We start from the raw sequence: 20,609 nt of genomic DNA, 5'->3' as shown, positions 1-20,609 counted from the left end.
GTCATTATGGGGTATTGTGTGTAGATTGCTGAAAAAAATATATTTAATCCATTTTAGAATAAGGCTGTAACGTAACAAAATGTGGAAAAAGTCAAGTGGTCTGAATACTTTCCAACGGTACTGTAGACTGACCAGGTGAAAGCTATGATCCCTTATTGATGTCACTTGTAAAACCAACTTCAAATCAGTGTAGATTGGGAGGAAACGAGTTAAAGAAGGATTTTTAAGTCTTGAGACATGGATTGTGTATGTGTGCCATTCAAAGGGCGAACGGGCAAGACAAAAGTGAGGTGCCTTTGAATGGGGTACAGTATGGTAGGAGATGCCAGGCGCACCGGTAAGAGATGCCAGGCCCACCGGTAAGAGATGCCAGGCCCACCGGTAGGACATGCCAGGCCCACCGGTAGGACATGCCAGGCCCACCGGTAGGAGATGCCAGGCGCACCGGTAGGAGATGCCAGGCCCACCGGTAGGAGATGCCAGGCCCACCGGTAGGAGATGCCAGGCCCACCGGTAGGAGATGCCAGGCCCACCGGTAGGAGATGCCAGGCCCACCGGTAGGAGATGCCAGGCCCACCGGTAGGAGATGCCAGGCCCACCGGTAGGAGATGCCAGGCCCACCGGTAGGAGATGCCAGGTGCACCTGTGTTAAGAACTGCAAAACTGCTGGCTTTTTCACACAACAGTTTCCTGTGTGTATCAAGAATGGTCCACCACCCAAAGAACATCCAGCCAACTTGACACAACTGTGGGAAGCATTGGAGTCAACATGGGCCAGCATCCCTGTGGAACGCTTTCAACACCTTGTAGAGTCTATGCCCCCGGTGAATTGAGGCTGTTCTGATGGCAAAAGGGGAGTTCCTAATGTTTGGTATACTCAGTGTGTGTGTGTGTTAGTGAGTGCATGCGTGCTAAGGTGTGGAGAGTCAGAGCAGGTGGTCAGTGCAGTTCAAGTGTTCAGTAGTCTGATGGCTTGTAGATAGAAACTGTCTCTGAGCCTGTTGGTATCAGACTTATGGCCGAGGGAAGATGGGGTGGAGGTGCGAAGATAATCTTTTCTTTCCACACTGCTGACGACTATTTTAGTCCGCTCATACAGGAGTCGTTTTGTGTGGGGGGGCGGGGGGGGGCACCCGTACTTCCCATGGCTATAATTAGATCTCGTGATCCGATACATGTGGTGGGAGAAAGGAAGGAGACACAGCTGGGTAGTGTTCAGTAGGGACGAATCAGAAGGCACTATCAGAAAGAGTCAAATTAAGAAAGGCTAATTTTGTTTCCTACTCACCAGGAAGAACATCCTGGGCTGCATGACCTTCCTGGAGAGCTTCATCAGAACACCCTCTTTCAGGAACACCTGGAACACACCACACATCAGACACCAGTGATTTAACTATTTCAGTAACACATCAGACATCAGACACCAGTGATTTAACTCTTTCACTAACACACCACACATCAGACACCAGTGATTTAACTCTTTCAGTAACACACCACACATCAGACACCAGTGATTGAACTCTTTCAGTAACACACCACACATCAGACACCAGTGATTTAACTCTTTCACTAACACACCACACATCAGACACCAGTGATTTAACTCTTTCAGTAACACACCACATATCAGACACCAGTGATTTAACTCTTTCAGTAACATATCAGACACCAGTGATTTAACTCTTTCACTAACACACCACACATCAGTGATTTAACTCTTTCAGTAACACATCAGACACCAGTGATTTAACTCTTTAGAAGCCAATCCATAATCAATGAAAAACCCAAATTCCTCTCAGTGAGCCAGGGAGGTCCCTGCTGATACCCACCCTCCCAGGCAGGACGATCTCATGGTGTCCGTTCAGACGGCACTGAACCTGAATCAGCTTCTGGAAGTTATCCTGAGAGAAAAGATATCCAATAAATAAAAGTGAATATTCCACCACAGGTACGGTCATAAAGGCAGTGAATTAAAACAATGTTCTTCCATCTCACCCCCTGTTTCATGATGTCATTGGCATGGTTGGCCACCTCCTTCACGATGCCCAGAGCAGCTGTGGGTGAATATGGAGATACAGGGATTAGGCTACTATTATATTACTAATATAAACACATTTAACCCCCTAGACTTCCTGGTTCACTTTCGTCTTATTACAGCTACTACGTTTGTCCTGCTCTCTACAATAAATGTTGAGACCCTGTGCTTTTGAGGGGAATAAGTCTCAGAATGATTTTATGCAGAGGACATCCTTGACCATGAGACCAAGTGTTTTGCTTCACCTTGTGTGTCTTTGTAATCTGCCGAGTCTGGAGACAGGTTCTTCAGGTAGTCTGAAATGACACACCATTTTAATAGAACATAAAAACATACTCTATCCAATGATGCTACACTAGGAACGGCCAATCGGCCGTTCAATAGGTCAATACAGGTGCCTTTGTTACCACGCAGGACAAGTGCCTTGAATTGTATAGGAAATTCCTGTAATGTAATTGGGACTGTGAAAATCCTGATATACAACAACCAAAAAAGGTGCTTTGTGAAATGGAATTATACAAGAGTGTCGTGGTGAAAGGGATTTTTTCACATTAGTCTCGTGCGATGCTAAGCCCTCTGGCATGTTAAAGCTCGTTATGTCATCAAATCAGATTTGGACCGCGCTTCAAAATCCGAGTACGAGTGGCTTGAGGAGTAGCTGGAAAATTCTCTACATGTTTTGAACGTCTCTGACCAGTAGAGGGCGACGTGACACCATTTAGCTTACTTCACAAATTCGCACAGTTCCCTCAAATAATTTGTATTTATTAAGGATCCCAGCAGCTACTCTTGCTGGGGTCCAGCACCACTAAGGCAATTATATACAACTTAAAATATTACATGACATTCGATTTCATAACACCTTTCACAAAATATTAAGTGTGTTCCCTCAGGCCGCTACTCCACCACTACCACACATCTACAACACAAAATCAATATGTACGTGTGTGTGTCTTATTATGTGTATGCGTGTCTGTACCTGTGTGTGTGTGTGTGTCTCTTCACAGTCCCGTTGTTCCATAACGTGCATTTTTATCTGTTTTTAAAATCTGATTGTACTGATGGCATCAGTTACCTGATGTGAAATAGAGTTCCATGTAGTCACGGCTCTATGTAGTACTGTGGAATAGAGTTCCATGTAGTCACGGCTCTATGTAGTACTGTGGAATAGAGTTTCATGTAGTCACGGCTCTATGTAGTACTGTGGAATAGAGTTCCATGTAGTCACGGCTCTATGTAGTACTGTGGAATAGAGTTCCATGTAGTCATGGCTCTATGTAGTACTGTGGAATAGAGTTTCATGTAGTCACGGCTCTATGTAGTACTGTGGAATAGAGTTCCATGTAGTCACGGCTCTATGTAGTACTGTGGAATAGAGTTCCATGTAGTCACGGCTCTATGTAGTACTGTGGAATAGAGTTTCATGTAGTCACGGCTCTATGTAGTACTGTGGAATAGAGTTCCATGTAGTCACGGCTCTATGTAGTACTGTGGAATAGAGTTCCATGTAGTCACGGCTCTATGTAGTACTGTGGAATAGAGTTCCATGTAGTCATGGCTCTATGTAGTACTGTGGAATAGAGTTCCATGTAGTCATGGCTCTATGTAGTACTGTGGAATAGAGTTCCATGTAGTCATGGCTCTATGTAGTACTGTGGAATAGAGTTCCATGTAGTCATGTCTCTATGTAGTACTGTGGAATAGAGTTCCATGTAGTCATGGCTCTATGTAGTACTGTGGAATAGAGTTCCATGTAGTCACGGCTCTATGTAGTACTGTGGAATAGAGTTTCATGTAGTCACGGCTCTATGTAGTACTGTGGAATAGAGTTCCATGTAGTCATGGCTCTATGTAGTACTGTGGAATAGAGTTCCATGTAGTCACGGCTCTATGTAGTACTGTGGAATAGAGTTCCATGTAGTCATGGCTCTATGTAGTACTGTGGAATAGAGTTCCATGTAGTCACGGCTCTATGTAGTACTGTGGAATAGAGTTCCATGTAGTCACGGCTCTATGTAGTACTGTGGAATAGAGTTCCATGTAGTCACGGCTCTATGTAGTACTGTGGAATAGAGTTCCATGTAGTCATGGCTCTATGTAGTACTGTTCGCCTCCCATAGTCTGTTCTGGACTTGGGGACTGTGAAGAGACCTCTGGTGGCATGTCTCGTAGGGTATGCATAAGTGTCCAAGCTGTATGCTAGTCATTTAAAAACAGACATTTCGGTGCATTCAGCATGTCAACACGTCTTACAAAAACAAGTGGTGATGAAGTCAATCTCTCTTCCACTTTGAGCCATGAGAGATTTACGTTCATATTATTAATGTTAGCTCTCTGTGTACATTGAAGGGCCAGCCTTGCTGCCCTGTTCTGAGCCAATTATAAATGTTCCTAAGTCCCTCTATGTGGCGACTGGACAGTAGTCCAGGTGCAACAAAACTAGGGCCTGTAGGACCTGCCTTGTTGATATTGTTGTTAAGGCAGAGCAGCGCTTTATTATGGACAGACTTCTCCCCATCTTAGCTACTACTGCATCAATATGTTTTGACCATGACAGTTTACAATCCAGGGTTACTACAAGCAGATCACCTCAACTTGCTCAATTTTCACATTATTCATTACAAGATTTAGTTGAGGTTTAGGGTTTAGTGAATGATTTGTCCGAAATACAATGCTTTTTAGTTTTAGAAATATTTATATAGAATATTTAGGACTAACTTATTTCTAGCCACCCATTCTGAAACTAACTGCAGCTCTTTGTTAAGTGTTGCAGTCATTTCAGTCGCTGTAGTAGCTGACGTGTATAGTGTTGAATCATCCGCGTACATAGACACACTGGCATGTTGTTAGTAAAGATTTGAAAAAATTAACGGGTTTAGACAGCTGCCCTGTGGAATTCCTGATTCTACCTGGATTATGTTGGAGAGGCTTCCATTAAAGAACACCCTCTGTGTTCTGTTAGACAGGTAACTCTTTATCCACAATATAGCAGGGGGTGTAAAGCCATAACACATACGTTTTTCCCACCAGCAGACAACGATCGATAATGTCTAAAGCCGCACTGAAGTCTAACAAAACAGCTCCCACAATCTTTTTATCATCAATTTTCTCTGAGCCAATCATCAGTCATTTGTGTAAGCGCTGTGCTTGTTGAATGTCCTTCCCTATAGTAATTTTCCATCCAAGTTGTCAGACCCAGGTGGCTTGTCATTGTTGATAAACAACAATTTTTTCACCTCTTCCACACTCAAAATTACAATGATTGTCTTTCATGATTTGGTCAGATATACTTACTTAGTGGCTGCATTTGTTGCTGGCATGTCATGCCTGAATTTGCTCGTCTTACCGATGAAAAGGTGGGAGGAGTTGTTTACGGTAATTATGTGCAATGATTTAGCAATCTTGTTACATCTCTCTGTGCACATTTGAATAGTAATAGTCTAATCCTGATATTGTCCAGGAACACGGCCCAAAATAACCACACACTCTGTTGCAGTTTACCTGTGAGCAGCATCTGATACTGAGGGATCCTCTGAACAGGCTTCAGCAGGTAATGCCTCAGAGCCAGACTGGCACAGCGAGGACCAGCCTGAGACACAGAGTCAGAAAAACATTATTTACGACACACACTAGCAGACACAAACATGCACAGACAGAAAGCCAAACACACACACACACACACAAGACCCACAAAGAAAGCATATCACAAACAACGCCTTCAAGCAACAACGCACCAAAACGGGTTGACCCAGTGAGACGCTTTACCTCAAATTCCCGCACCACTGCAGCGAAGGCTGGATTCTTCCTGCTGTGCTCGTCTAGTAGGGCCACATTCTTGTCAAACTCTCTGATGTATGTGGAATACATCTTCAGATAAGGCCCTTTCTTCACAAAGATGTCAGCTAGACGACCACGTTCATCCCTGATCAATGAAACAAAGGGCTCAGACATTGAGAGAGGGAGATGGAGTCTCTGATTTATTTCAGTCGGAGCGATCACAGGATTGGTGAGAGATGCAACCAAAAGCCAGTCAAGCTTAGATTTACCACGTGATTTTGATGTGTGGTTTACCTCAGGACTGATAGTGATTTATGTAGGTGTAATTCCTTCGTCATGATTAATTAAAGGGATGTTGATGGAGATCAGTTAGTGGTGGCTCTGGTCATAGGAATTGATTCATTCTATTAATTTGATTCATTCTGAATTACACCCTTTTCACACTACAGAGTCAATCAAAGACGAGCTGTACTGAGGTGACCTGGTTATGCACCCCCTACAGATATCGGAACCTTTCTGGAAAGGACCATACGAAAACATACCGTCCGTTCCAGCACAGATCGGTTCAGGTTGGCACGGTACTGTGAAAATGAGATTGTTCTAAACTAGTACAGTACCACTGGGCGACCCTGTCCTCCAGCTCTCTGAGCAGGTCCTGGTTCAGTTCGTAGAGCTGGGGCAGATAGTACAGGATCTGGTTCAGAATAGCCTCCTCTATAATAGGCTTCCCACTCGGACGCGAAGCCTTCGCCACCGCGTCACGGAAGTCCTGTAGGGGGAGAGGGATAGACGGGTCAGAGGGAGAGACAGACAGGCAACACACCACACAGACACAGACAGCATGAGTCTGTATATCGTGGCTATTCTTTTTAGAGAACACAGAAAAGTGTTCGGCTACAATCCCATCAAACATTCTAAACTGCGAACATTTCAGTTCACTTTAGATCGGAAGGACGAGTCATCCTCGACCTCTATACTAAACAGTCTTCCATTATAGCCCTGTTTCCAGGAACCCCCCCCCCCCCACACACACACACACACACCCCCAGTCCTTAAAGAGTAGAGGGTAGCAGGAGGGGAGGGGAGGGGAGGATGAGGCACAGTGCTTACTACAGATTACAACACATTCCGCACCAGATTGGCTGTAAGGGGCCCAGGCCCTGTGGCAGGGAGCTCCTGTAGATTGGCTGTAAAGGGGCCCAGGCCCTGTGGCAGGGAGCTCCTGTAGATTGGCTGTAAAGGGGCCCAGGCCCTGTGGCAGGGAGCTCCTGTAGATTGGCTGTAAGGGGCCCAGTGCGGTCCCTAACTTACATCTGCAGTTCACAGTCACAATACACTGCTCAGCTTAGATGGGGGGGTTCAAGTACTGGGGTGGGTAGGAGGACTGCACAGGACACCCCCATAACAAATCATGGCTCCACCATATGAATATCAATATGCCCCATCATCACCCCCCCCCCCCCCCCCCCCCCAACCAATACATGTTCTATTACACTGGACACAAGTGTTGCTGATTTGGTTAAAAAGGTCTGATTGCTGAATCAAACACATGCCTACAGCATAACTTCCTGTCTCTCCCCCACAGTGTGGTTTCAGAGATAGTGACTCAGTCAGTCATGGTTCATCTGTGGCACAGCCTACAGCACAAGTCTCTCACTTCATATCCTGTGCAGACCTACCACCCCTTAGTCCTTGGAATGTACTGTATGTGTAAACAACGAGAAAAAAATAAACTAGTCTTGTGTACGGTAACTAATTTGAAAAATCCCTAGCTGAACCCAGACGTCAGCTATTTTACTATTACAGTTTGTTCAGATTTTGGTCTAACCAGAAAATTAGTGGTTAGACCAAAACATACAGTCACTGAGTTCAACAAACACCATTAAGTGACTCCAGCTCAGACCAGCTGAGCATGTTCTGACCCGCTGAGCATGTTCTGACCCGCTGAGCATGTTCTGACCCGCTGAGCATGTTCTGACCCGCTGAGCATGTTCTGACCCGCTGAGCATGTTCTGACCCGCTGAGCATGTTCTGACCCGCTGAGCATGTTCTGACCCGCTGAGCATATTCTGACCCGCTGAGCATGTTCTGACCCGCTGAGCATGTTCTGACCCGCTGAGCATGTTCTGACCCGCTGAGCATGTTCTGACCAGCTGAGCATGTTCTGACCAGCTGAGCATGTTCTGACCCGCTGAGCATGTTCTCTCTCTTTCTCTCGGACCACCGTCAGATCACACCACCGCTGAGAGGCCTCGGGAAACCAACAGAGATGCAAGCTGTGCGGCTGAGAGGAGTGAGGTGTAGTGTACAAAACCCAGAAAGGCCCCGTGTGTTCCTCATAAAGGGGTGTGCCTCAGTAGTTAGCATAATCAAACACACATGGAGCAGTCTGGAGAACATACGGGACTTCTCACGAGATGAAAACTATACCGTACAGAAACACACAAACCCACAGGACTGGAGACTAAGATGGCTTCATACAAACAACAACAAAAACTGTGTTGATAGGCTATCAAATATGTAGAGAGAGGGGATAAGTGCCCGAATACTCACGATATGGAGAAGCTTCAGGACGTTGACAAATACATTCTCGGAGCTCATGATCTCTCTGGCGATGTGGACTATCTTGTTCCGCTTGGCACCACTGCCAACCTGGCACGGACACAGGTACAAACACGTCAAATAAATCACTACATTTCACCAAAGTTATTGGTTCAATACTCGCAGGGATCAGATCCTAGAAATGTATGCGTCACCGTTACCGTAAGTCCCTTTACATGCGTAGAAACGTCTGCTAAGTGGCACATTCAGTGTCTCACCTCCCTCTCCTCAGGCTTCTTAGTGTCTCACCTCCCTCTCCTCAGTGTCTCACCTCCCTCTCCTCAGGCTTCTCAGTGTCTCACCTCCCTCTCCTCAGTGTCTCACCTCCCTCTCCTCAGTGTCTCACCTCCCTCTCCTCAGTGTCTCACCTCCCTCTCCTCAGTGTCTCACCTCCCTCTCCTCAGTGTCTCACCTCCCTCTCCTCAGTGTCTCACCTCCCTCTCCTCAGTGTCTCACCTCCCTCTCCTCAGTGTCTCACCTCCCTCTCCTCAGTCTCACCTCCCTCTCCTCCCTCTCCTCAGTGTCTCACCTCCCTCTCCTCCCTCTCCTCAGTGTCTCACCTCCCTCTCCTCAGTGTCTCACCTCCCTCTCCTCAGTGTCTCACCTCCCTTTCCTCAGTGTCTCACCTCCCTCTCCTCAGTGTCTCACCTCCCTCTCCTCAGTGTCTCACCTCCCTCTCCTCAGTGTCTCACCTCCCTCTCCTCAGTGTCTCACCTCCCTCTCCTCAGGCTTCTCAGGTTCTCCTTTGCTAGAGGAGGAACTCTCATCATCCTCCTCATCTGAACTCTGAACCATGACGTCTTCATCCGACTGACCTTCATCTAGCGGGCCAACATCCTCATCTATAGAACTCCTGTTGGAACAAGAGATGATCAATAGGAACAGACACACACACACACACACACAGAGAAACATCCTGAAACTCAGTCTCACACCTATGGGAAAGAAGAGGTGGGAAGACAGAGTGTGACCTTAAAGTGTATAAATGTGAGAGAGGGAGAGAAGGGAACTGGGGAGGTGAGGTTAGTAACAACGTGAGATTAGTAAAATGCCTGAGTATGGATATCATTTATCATGGAGGGGGGGGGTCTTTTTAACTGAAGAGTCATCATCATGTCCTGCAGTGACCACACAGTGACCACACAGTGACCCACACAGTGACCCACACAGTGACCCACACAGTGACCACACAGTGACCAACACAGTGACCACACAGTGACCCACACAGTGACCAACACAGTGACCACACAGTGACCCACACAGTGACCACACAGTGACCCACACAGTGACCACACAGTGACCCACACAGTGACCCACACAGTGACCCACACAGTGACCACACAGTGACCACACAGTGACCCACACAGTGACCACGCAGTGACCACACAGTGACCCACACAGTGACCACACAGTGACCCACACAGTGACCACACAGTGACCACACAGTGACCACACAGTGACCACACAGTGACCACACAGTGACCCACACAGTGACCACACAGTGACCCACACAGTGACCACACAGTGACCACACAGTGACCACACAGTGACCACACATTAAAGAGAGACTGACCAGGGACAAGACATTTCACTAGTCAATCTTTCACACACACAACATAAAAGATCAAGACAAAAAGCAATGCTTTGGGTCAGCTGAGGGGGTTTGGCTAGATGCCACCTCTGCTGCCAACCCAAACATAACAAAGGACTCTGTTCCAAACCAGTCACTCCTCCCTACTCCTAGCTGCTTGAACTTGAGGAAATGAAAGGTTTGGATAGGTGTAAGCCACAGGTCAACCCAAACATTAGAAAGCCCCGGTTCCAAACCGGTAACCCTACCCTAATCCTAACCCCTAGCAAAAGGCTAGGCAGAACTCTTGATAGGGGCTAGTAGGATTTATTTAGAACTGGGCCACAGCAAATGGCTACCTGATGTAGTCTCCTTCTCTGTGCATACTGAGGCAATATACCCTGTTTACAGTAGAGATGCTTCTATGGCTGTTTTGTGGAAGTGAGCAGCACTGACTTAAACACTGAGCCATTGGTTCAAGGCACAGAACACAGTAAACTTTTTTTCAAACGCCAACTGATTTTTAGTCAGACCATTTTCAGTGCCGGTCGTACCGATGACACTGACACCATGCCTTTAAAGTCTGCACAGAATAGACCTAGACGGTAAAATGGTCACAAGAAACGTCTAAAAGAGTGAGACAGTGATGCAAGACTATGGTCTCTAAGTAACAGTCACCAAAAATGTAAATTTACTGAAATGTTGCTTATGTTTCTGAGGGAAGGGTCATCAAACAAACATCCCTCATTACACTGAACTCACCGCAGCTGGATATTTTGGTGAATCTCTGAAAGATGTGTCACTCCCCAACGTGCTTCAGTGCCAATCTAGTGCCAGCTCACCAGACTGGAGTTTCCATTAACACTACATACTAAGCATACTTCCCCTTAGTCTGTCATGACTCAGAATCACTCCTACAAAAGCGCCGCTTTTCAGGTGATATTTTTCACCTGAAGACTTTGATTTATTAAGAAAACTATACGAGCCCCCCCCCCCCACCCCACCCCCCTTTGTATGGAACTACTTTTCATGAGACATACAAGAATGTACATAGCCTGTTGTTTTACTGTTGTTTAATTTCTTTACTTACCTATTGTTCACCTAATACCTTTTTTGCACTATTGGTTAGAGCCTGTAAGTAAGCATTTTACTGTGAGGTCTACTACACCTGTTGTATTCAGCATTTCACTGTGAGGTCTACTACACCTGTTGTATTCAGCATTTCACTGTAAGGCCTACTACACCTGTTGTATTCAGCATTTCTCTGTAAGGTCTACTACACCTGTTGTATTCAGCATTTCACTGTAAGGTCTACTACACCTGTTGTATTCAGCATTTTACTGTAAGGTCTACCTACACCTGTTGTATTCTGCATTTCACTGTAAGGTCTACTACACCTGTTGTATTCAGCATTTCACTGTAAGGTCTACTACACCTGTTGTATTCAGCATTTCACTGTAAGGTCTACTACACCTGTTGTATTCAGCATTTCACTGTAAGGTCTACTACACCTGTTGTATTCAGCATTTCACTGTAAGGTCTACTACACCTGTTGTATTCAGCATTTCACTGTAAGGTCTACTACACCTGTTGTATTCAGCATTTCACTGTAAGGTCTACCTACACCTGTTGTATTCAGCATTTCACTGTAAGGTCTACTACACCTGTTGTATTCAGCATTTCACTGTAAGGTCTACTACACCTGTTGTATTCAGCATTTCACTGTAAGGTCTACTACACCTGTTGTATTCAGCATTTCACTGTAAGGTCTACTACACCTGTTGTATTCAGCATTTCACTGTAAGGTCTACTACACCTGTTGTATTCAGCATTTTACTGTGAGGTCTACTACACCTGTTGTATTCAGCATTTCACTGTAAGGTCTACTACACCTGTTGTATTCAGCATTTCACTGTAAGGTCTACTACACCTGTTGTATTCAGCATTTCACTGTGAGGTCTACTACACCTGTTGTATTCAGCATTTCACTGTGAGGTCTACTACACCTGTTGTATTCAGCATTTCACTGTAAGGTCTACTACACCTGTTGTATTCAGCATTTCACTGTAAGGTCTACTACACCTGTTGTATTCAGCATTTCACTGTAAGGTCTACTACACCTGTTGTATTCAGCATTTCACTGTAAGGTCTACTACACCTGTTGTATTCAGCATTTCACTGTGAGGTCTACTACACCTGTTGTATTCAGCATTTCACTGTAAGGTCTACTACACCTGTTGTATTCGGCATTTCACTGTAAGGTCTACTACACCTGTTGTATTCGGCATTTCACTGAGGTCTACTACACCTGTTGTATTCAGCATTTCACTGAGGTCTACTACACCTGTTGTATTCAGCATTTCACTGTAAGGTCTACTACACCTGTTGTATTCAGCATTTCACTGTGAGGCCTACTACACCTGTTGTATTCAGCATTTCACTGTAAGGTCTACTACACCAGTTGTATTCAGCATTTCACTGTAAGGTCTACTACACCTGTTGTATTCAGCATTTCACTGTAAGGTCTACTACACCTGTTGTATTCAGCAAGCATTTCACTGTAAGGTCTACTACACCTGTTGTATTCAGCAAGCATTTCACTGTAAGGTCTACTACACCTGTTGTATTCAGCAAGCATTTCACTGTAAGGTCTACTACACCTGTTGTATTCAGCAAGCATTTCACTGTCAGGTCTACTACACCTGTTGTATTCAGCATTTCACTGTCAGGTCTACTAAACCTGTTGTATTCAGCATTTCACTGTAATGTCTACTACACCTGTTGTATTCAGCATTTCACTAAGGTCTACTACACCTGTTGTATTCAACATTTCACTGTGAGGTCTACTACACCTGTTGTATTCAGCATTTCACTGTAAGGTCTACTACACCTGTTGTATTCAGAATTTCACTGTAAGGTCTACTACACCTGTTGTATTCAGCATTTCACTGTAAGGTCTACTACACCTGTTGTATTCGGCATTTCACTGTAAGGTCTACTACACCTGTTGTATTCGGCATTTCACTGTAAGGTCTACTACACCTGTTGTATTCAGCATTTCACTGAGGTCTACTACACCTGTTGTATTCAGCATTTCACTGAGGTCTACTACACCTGTTGTATTCAGCATTTCACTGTAAGGTCTACTACACCTGTTGTATTCAGCATTTCACTGTAAGGTCTACTACACCTGTTGTATTCAGCATTTCACTGTAAGGTCTACTACACCTGTTGTATTCAGCATTTCACTGTAAGGTCTACTACACCTGTTGTATTCAGCATTTCACTGTAAGGTCTACTACACCTGTTGTATTCAGCATTTCACTGTGAGGTCTACTACACCTGTTGTATTCAGCATTTCACTGTAAGGTCTACTACACCTGTTGTATTCGGCATTTCACTGTAAGGTCTACTACACCTGTTGTATTCGGCATTTCACTGTAAGGTCTACTACACCTGTTGTATTCAGCATTTCACTGTAAGGTCTACTACACCTGTTGTATTCAGCATTTCACTGAGGTCTACTACACCTGTTGTATTCAGCATTTCACTGTAAGGTCTACTACACCTGTTGTATTCAGCATTTCACTGTGAGGTCTACTACACCTGTTGTATTCAGCATTTCACTGTAAGGTCTACTACACCAGTTGTATTCAGCATTTCACTGTAAGGTCTACTACACCTGTTGTATTCAGCATTTCACTGTAAGGTCTACTACACCTGTTGTATTCAGCAAGCATTTCACTGTGAGGCCTACTACACCTGTTGTATTCAGCAAGCATTTCACTGTAAGGTCTACTACACCTGTTGTATTCGGCATTTCACTGTCAGGTCTACTACACCTGTTGTATTCAGCATTTCACTGTGAGGTCTACTACACCTGTTGTATTCAGCATTTCACTGTCAGGTCTACTAAACCTGTTGTATTCAGCATTTCACTGTAATGTCTACTACACCTGTTGTATTCAGCATTTCACTAAGGTCTACTACACCTGTTGTATTCAACATTTCACTAAGGTCTACTACACCTGTTGTATTCGGCATTTCACTGTAAGGTCTACTACACCTGTTGTATTCAGCATTTCACTGTGAGGTCTACTACACCTGTTGTATTCAGCATTTCACTGAGGTCTACTACACCTGTTGTATTCAGCATTTCACTGAGGTCTACTACACCTGTTGTATTCAGCATGTCACTGTAAGGTCTACTACACCTGTTGTATTCAGCATTTCACTGTAAGGTCTACTACACCTGTTGTATTCAGCATTTCACTGTGAGGTCTACTACACCTGCTGTATTCAGCAAGCATTTCACTGTAAGGCCTACTACACCTGTTGTATTCAGCATTTCACTGTGAGGTCTACTACAGCTGTTGTATTCAGCATTTCACTGTAAGGTCTACTACACCTGTTGTATTCAGCATTTCACTGTGAGGTCTACTACACCTGCTGTATTCAGCAAGCATTTCACTGTAAGGCCTACTACACCTGTTGTATTCAGCATTTCACTGTAAGATCTACTACACCTGTTGTATTCAGCGCACGTGACAAATAAACGTTGATTTGATCAACCACCAACCTATGAAAGGTGTGCTGCTGAGACAGAACCAGTCAGTACCAGTCTGTCTCCCCAGGCAACAAGAAGAATGAATACCTCTCAGTGCTAATGAGACAGAACCAGTCAGTACCATTCTGTCTCCCCAGGCAACAAGAAGAATGAATACCTCTCAGTGCTAATGAGACAGAACCAGTCAGTACCAGTCTGTCTCCCCAGGCAACAAGAAGAATGAATACCTCTCAGTGCTAATGAGACAGAACCAGTCAGTACCAGTCTGTCTCCCCAGGCAACAAGAAGAATGAATACCTCTCAGTGCTAATGAGACAGAACCAGTCAGTACCAGTCTGTCTCCCCAGGCAACAAGAAGAATGAATACCTCTCAGTGCTGCGGAGAAAGAACCAGTCAGTACCAGTCTGTCTCCCCAGGCAACAAGAAGAATGAATACCTCTCAGTGCTGCTGAGACAGAACCAGTCAGTACCAGTCTGTCTCCCCAGGCAACAAGAAGAATGAATACCTCTCAGTGCTGCTGAGACAGAACCAGTCAGTACCAGTCTGTCTCCCCAGGCAACAAGAAGAATGAATACCTCTCAGTGCTAATGAGACAGAACCAGTCAGTACCAGTCTGTCTCCCCAGGCAACAAGAAGAATGAATACCTCTCAGTGCTAATGAGACAGAACCAGTCAGTACCAGTCTGTCTCCCCAGGCAACAAGAAGAATGAATACCTCTCAGTGCTGCTGTGCTGGTTCAGTTGCTGTTCACTGCGTCTCTTCAGGGGATGGTACGGCTCCTGTTCCTCATAGAAGAATTCCTCAGTGCTGCTGTGTTCACTGTGTCTCTTCAGGGGATGGTACGGCTCCTGTTCCTCATAGATATCGGCATCATCATACAGGTGGTTGTGGCACTCCGACTGGTCCGGTGGTGTACCCACCCCCAGCTCACTCCCCCGTAATCCCAGTCCAACAGGCTGGTTAAAATACTCAGGTATGGCCTCGTAATAGGGAACATTTTCATACTCCACAGCCTGCTCCGCTCCGGGGTAGTGGATCTCATCCCCGTCCACGCTCTGCTCCGCCCCAACCCCAATCACCCCCAGTTGGGGACAGGAGAACTTGCGGGCATCCCCCACCCGAATGCCCAGGCGTTCCTGGAAACAGACGCCACGGTCTTGGAATACATAATCCGCATATTGTTCTGCCTCAGCTGCAGTGCTGTCTAGAGACTGGCCTCCCTTGGCCAGCTTGGGCAGCCTCTTGACAGAGAGTTTCAGATTGAGAAGCCTCCGGAAAGAGTTCTGTTTCTGTCCCTCAGAGGGGGTCAGGTCGGCAGAGGAGAAGGACTTGGCCTTCTGTTTCCCCCGGCTGGAGCGAGACGGCTTGGACGGTGACAGCGTTTCATCCGTTGTCAAGCTGCCCTTTGTCTGTGTGTTGTCCGTGCTCCTCTTACGGGATACAGGAGACACCAGCGTCTGAAAGATTCTGTTCCTTTTTGGTTTATCCTCTCCTGGGGTTGCAGGGAGCTTTCTCATAGCTTTTGTGGCCTTGGTGAGGGCACCTCCATCATCGTCACTATCGGAAGTCTTTCGTTCCTCCACTTCTCTCTCTTCTGACAGTTCATTCTTCAGTACCCACGCTGCTGGGGAGCTGCGTCTCTGCAGTTTCTTGGGGAAGCCGGCCATCTTGTTTTGAGCACTCGCGTTTTCTTTGTAACTCCCAGTGGTTATTAAGGTGAGGGGAAAGTGGCAGTTGGAGCTGAGCTCCAGCTGGTTGGAACGACTGTTTGAGAGAGGATGACAACTAATCTTATCATGGATCTCCTCCTCTTCATTCCTCCCTTCCTCCTCCTCTTCCTTGTCCACTGAACACTCCAGTTCATAGACAGCGTCATCCACCCATCTCAGCTCTTCCTCCTCTACATCCTGAGGGAGGTGCAGACAGGAAGAGGAGGGGAGGAGGTGCAGAGGGGAGGAGGTGGGGAGGAGGTGCTGAGAGGAGGTGGCAGAGGAGGTCGGTGCTGCTCTCTCAGGTTCAGAAAGAAAGGCTTCCTTTCTGGGAGGGGGAGCAGGAACAGGTGGCGGGCCGGGTGTCCTGGAGGATGGGAGACCCTCCCAGCTATCATTTGTACTGGCAGGACTTTCTGGGATGTTGTGTGCCTGAGTAGCAGGTGCGTTGACAGACAGAGATGGGCTGCTTTTCCTCTCCAGTGACACCTTTCTGACAGTCATTTCCCTCCCTTGCCTCCCCTCCTCTGGGACTTCCTGTCCAACCAGAACAGACTTCCTGGGTTTCCGCGGTACGGGGACAGGGAGGGGCTTCCTAGGGGCAGCTGGGTTCTGATTGGATGTGCCAGTGTCTCTGCCAATCCCTGTGGAGCTGGTGGGATCTTCCCGTTCTCTGTGACCAATGGCATTAGAGGAGGTGGTGACGACGTTACCGTTGGCTTCATTGCTATGCGTTCTCTGAGGAAGAGGGCGCTTTATGTCAGGGCGTGATGATGGCGTCACAATGTCGGAGTTGAGGTTCTGTTTCGGGTTTAAGAGGTGGTTATTGGTGGACAGCAACACAACCTGTACGCAATTGTCTGGTAGAGCGTTGTTGACTGCTTTCCTCTTGTTGTTGTTGACCCCTTTGTTCTCCCCAGATCGAGATCTGAGAACAGGCTTTATTCTAGATTCCTCCGTTTTGCAATTGTTATGCAATGTTTTCAAGTCTTTAGGAATCGTGTTAATCACTGTGTCCATTGTGATGCTGTTCCCAACACACAGACAGTTCTTCTGGCTACACAGACAGATAGGAATAATATTATCCCAATCAGGTATTGTATTCCTGGACTTCAGAAGACCTATACTTGTAGACATCTCTGATGGTCTCTGAGAATAAGTCTGATGGTGATGGACAGTCTTTGAGGAAAGAGGTTTGTACTCCATAGCAGCGTTGAGGCATGGTTTGGGTAGGCATGGTGGTTTGGACTCCACAGAAGTGGTGAGGAATGGTTTGGGTAGGCATGGTGGTTTAGGGGCCAGAGCTGGTTTAACCGTCTTTGGTGTACAGAGGGAAGCCTGAAAAAGGCCATCTCTTTTGGGGGTCGAGGAGGGGGAGGGCCCTGGCCTCTGTGGCTGGGCATTCTTTGGTTTGGGGGCAACTGGTGGTTTCTGCATGCCTGGAGTGAGCGAGAGAGGGAGGGAGAGAGGGAAGGAGGGAGAGAGAGAGAGAGGGGGAGGGAGGGAGGGAGCGAGGGAAAGAGAGGGAGGGAGGGAGGGAGGGAGAGAGCGAGTGAGGGAGAGAGAGAGAGGGAGGGAGAGCGCAAGTGAGGGAGGGAGGGAGCGAGTGAGAGAGGGATCGAGGGAGAGAGGGAGAGAGAGCGAGTGAGTGAGGGAGAGAGAGAGAGAGTGAGTGAGGGAGAGAGAGGGAGAGCGAGTGAGTGAGAGGGAGAACGAGAGAGAGAGAACGAGTGAGGGAGAGAGAGGACGAGTGAGGGAGAGAGAGAACGAGTGAGGGAGAGAGAGAGCGAGAGAGAGGGAGAGAGAGAGCGAGGGAGAGCGAGGGAGAGAGAGAGAGGGAGAGAGAGAGAGAGAGAGGGAGAGAGAGAGAGAGAGAGCGAGGGAGAGAGAGAGAGAGAGAGCGAGTGAGGGAGAGAGAGCGAGCGAGTGAGGGAGAGAGAGAGCGAGTGAGGGAGAGAGAGAGCGAGCGAGGGAGAGAGAGAGCGAGCGAGGGAGAGAGAGAGCGAGCGAGCGAGGGAGAGAGAGCGAGGGAGAGAGAGAGAGAGAGCGAGTGAGGGAGAGAGAGAGCGAGTGAGGGAGAGAGAGAGCGAGTGAGGGAGAGAGAGAGCGAGTGAGGGAGAGAGAGAGCGAGTGAGGGAGAGAGAGAGCGAGTGAGGGAGAGAGAGAGCGAGTGAGGGAGAGAGAGAACGAATGAGGGAGAGAGAGAACGAATGAGGGAGAGAGAGAACGAGTGAGGGAGAGAGAATGAACAGGTGTTAGAAAGTGGCACCATCATCAAGACATCAAGACATCAAGCTCATAAATGAAAGTAAAAAAGGTAAAATTCTCAACATTATTCAAGTATAAGAAAATATTGATACTGTAAAATAATAACCCATTAAAACATGTAAATGTTCTGAAAAGGCAGACAGATGCTGGGTGAAAGAGAAGAAAAAGGTCAGTCCTGTTGTAAAGGTTGACAGGTTTTTGTGTGTGTGTGTGTCCTGTTGATCAAGTAGGCCCTTCACCAAGTACCACAACACCACTCAGTGGGTTTGAAATACCAGGCATATCACATGACTGTTGTTTTCCACACACACACCTCAACAGTACAGTAATCATATTAATGGTCCAGCCAACAAAGCAGCGATGGGAATTACTAGGAGTGGGAGTATGGAGCTGGTGCCAGGTCGTGTGACCGCTGAGTGGTCACGTAGACAGAGTAACTGTATCCCAATTCTCTACCCTAAAGGTGCACTTGCTCACTTTTCTTCATGGATTCAAAAGAAACGGACTGATGTAAGAAATATGGTGGAAATTCCCTCTAGTCTAGATCCATTCTTAGGTCAATTGGACTAATCCAATGCTCCAGGCACGACGACAATAAACACTAGACTTGTGTATTGGAGCCACCAAACAGCTCCAATTATGACTTTATACCAAATAAAATAGATTTGGATCCCAAATGTAGCATTGTTTAAATAACAATATTAAACGAATATTTATAGGTTTGTGTAAAGTCTATTCTCTACACAGGTAAATGATGCTTGCTTTACAAATTCGACAACCCAAACGACATCGATTGACACTTCTCATCAACTTTGTGCCAGTCAACAAACCTGCGCTCATGACGATGATTCCTGCCGCACAATCACACTCCTCCGGCTTCTCAAAATCGTTCAACTCAACCCAGGGAAACCGCTGGCTTTCTTCATTCTTCCTTGAGACACATTATCAACACTCAAGTGTGGCGTCAAAACGTTGTAATTAATCTTGCGATCTACCCTTTAAAGATGAAGTTATATTTCCACATTTGATCTTGAACTGGCAACAGTCGCGATGCACTGATCCACCCCGATGTTATGAACTGAGATGAGTTTATTGCTGGACATTCACACAATGTCCACTAGGGGTCTCTCAAAGCACCAATCAGCACTTGATACAGTAACTAAATGTTGTCCCGCCCTTGTTTCTGTTATAAAGCTGAGTGATTGGACTGAAGAAGTGAAACTACTCACAAATTCATAGACAACTATGGATGCGAGGACTGACCGTCCATTAGATCACAATTCTAGTCTTAACCGTGTTTTGAGGATATATATTGTTTGTTTACATTTACTTCGTTTACAAACATTGGCGTAAAACCAGCTTATATTTTTGGTTCTGATGGGGTAGGACAGTTTAACTTAGATCATCAGGCATTTTTCTAAGTTATATTCGTCAAGAATCCATGGGTACATATCCTTCATTTATTTATAAGTCCAAAGATGTATGTAGCAGGCAAACCTATACAGAAAGTCATTTTTGGTCGTTTATTGAATATACCAACTTTTCCTTTTATCTTTTCATTTATTTTTTTATAGAGTTTCACCTAAAAGGAAACTATTTGTCATTGATATTCAAATTCAGGTCTCAGAAAAAGAACCTAAAGCTACAACAGTTGGTTGAATTAGTCTAAACATATGATCATTAGCAGATGGTTTGGAGGGCTCTCAGATATTAATCTTTATATAGCCTATAACCTACAGTTACAGGGCCTTCCGAAAGTATTCACACCCTTTGACGTTGTTGTGTTACAGCCTGAATATAACATTGATCACATTGACATTTTGTGTCACTGGCTTTATACACAACAGCCCATAATGTCAAAGTGGAATTATGTTTTTAGACATTTTTACCAATTCATTAAAAATGAAAAGCTGAAATGTCTTGAGTCAATAAGTATTCAACCCCTTTGTTAGGTCTAAATACATTCAGGAGTAAAAATGTGCTTAATAAGTTACATAAGAAATCTCACTCTGTGTTCAATAATAGTGTTTAACAATTTCAAACACAGATTCAACCACAAACACAACGGAGATTTTCCAA

At 45.8% G+C, this 20,609-nt stretch overlaps 1 protein-coding gene across 1 annotated transcript in view; it reads right to left on the bottom strand.

Annotated features, from left to right (window-relative positions):
* The window catches only part of LOC110502438 (FYVE, RhoGEF and PH domain-containing protein 6), a 29,553-nt gene extending 9,904 nt beyond the window's left edge, over positions 1–19,649 (bottom strand). The window contains exons 1-11 of the mRNA XM_036959911.2: positions 19,361–19,649; positions 15,268–17,701; positions 9,128–9,266; positions 8,366–8,464; positions 6,430–6,581; positions 5,801–5,957; positions 5,537–5,624; positions 2,281–2,331; positions 1,996–2,054; positions 1,830–1,901; positions 1,289–1,357 (exon numbers count right to left, since the gene is read on the bottom strand). Of these exons, the coding sequence (XP_036815806.2) occupies positions 1,289–1,357; positions 1,830–1,901; positions 1,996–2,054; positions 2,281–2,331; positions 5,537–5,624; positions 5,801–5,957; positions 6,430–6,581; positions 8,366–8,464; positions 9,128–9,266; positions 15,268–17,701; positions 19,361–19,370 (3,330 nt within the window). The 5' untranslated portion in view covers positions 19,371–19,649. The remainder of the gene's footprint in view (positions 1–1,288; positions 1,358–1,829; positions 1,902–1,995; positions 2,055–2,280; positions 2,332–5,536; positions 5,625–5,800; positions 5,958–6,429; positions 6,582–8,365; positions 8,465–9,127; positions 9,267–15,267; positions 17,702–19,360) is intronic.
* Between the last annotated feature and the right edge of the window lie 960 nt (positions 19,650–20,609).

Source organism: Oncorhynchus mykiss, chromosome 2 (assembly GCF_057628025.1).
Source record: "Oncorhynchus mykiss isolate SJ-2025 chromosome 2, ASM5762802v1, whole genome shotgun sequence".
Lineage (NCBI taxonomy): Eukaryota > Metazoa > Chordata > Actinopteri > Salmoniformes > Salmonidae > Oncorhynchus > Oncorhynchus mykiss.
This window is presented reverse-complemented; position numbering and strand designations above follow the sequence as displayed.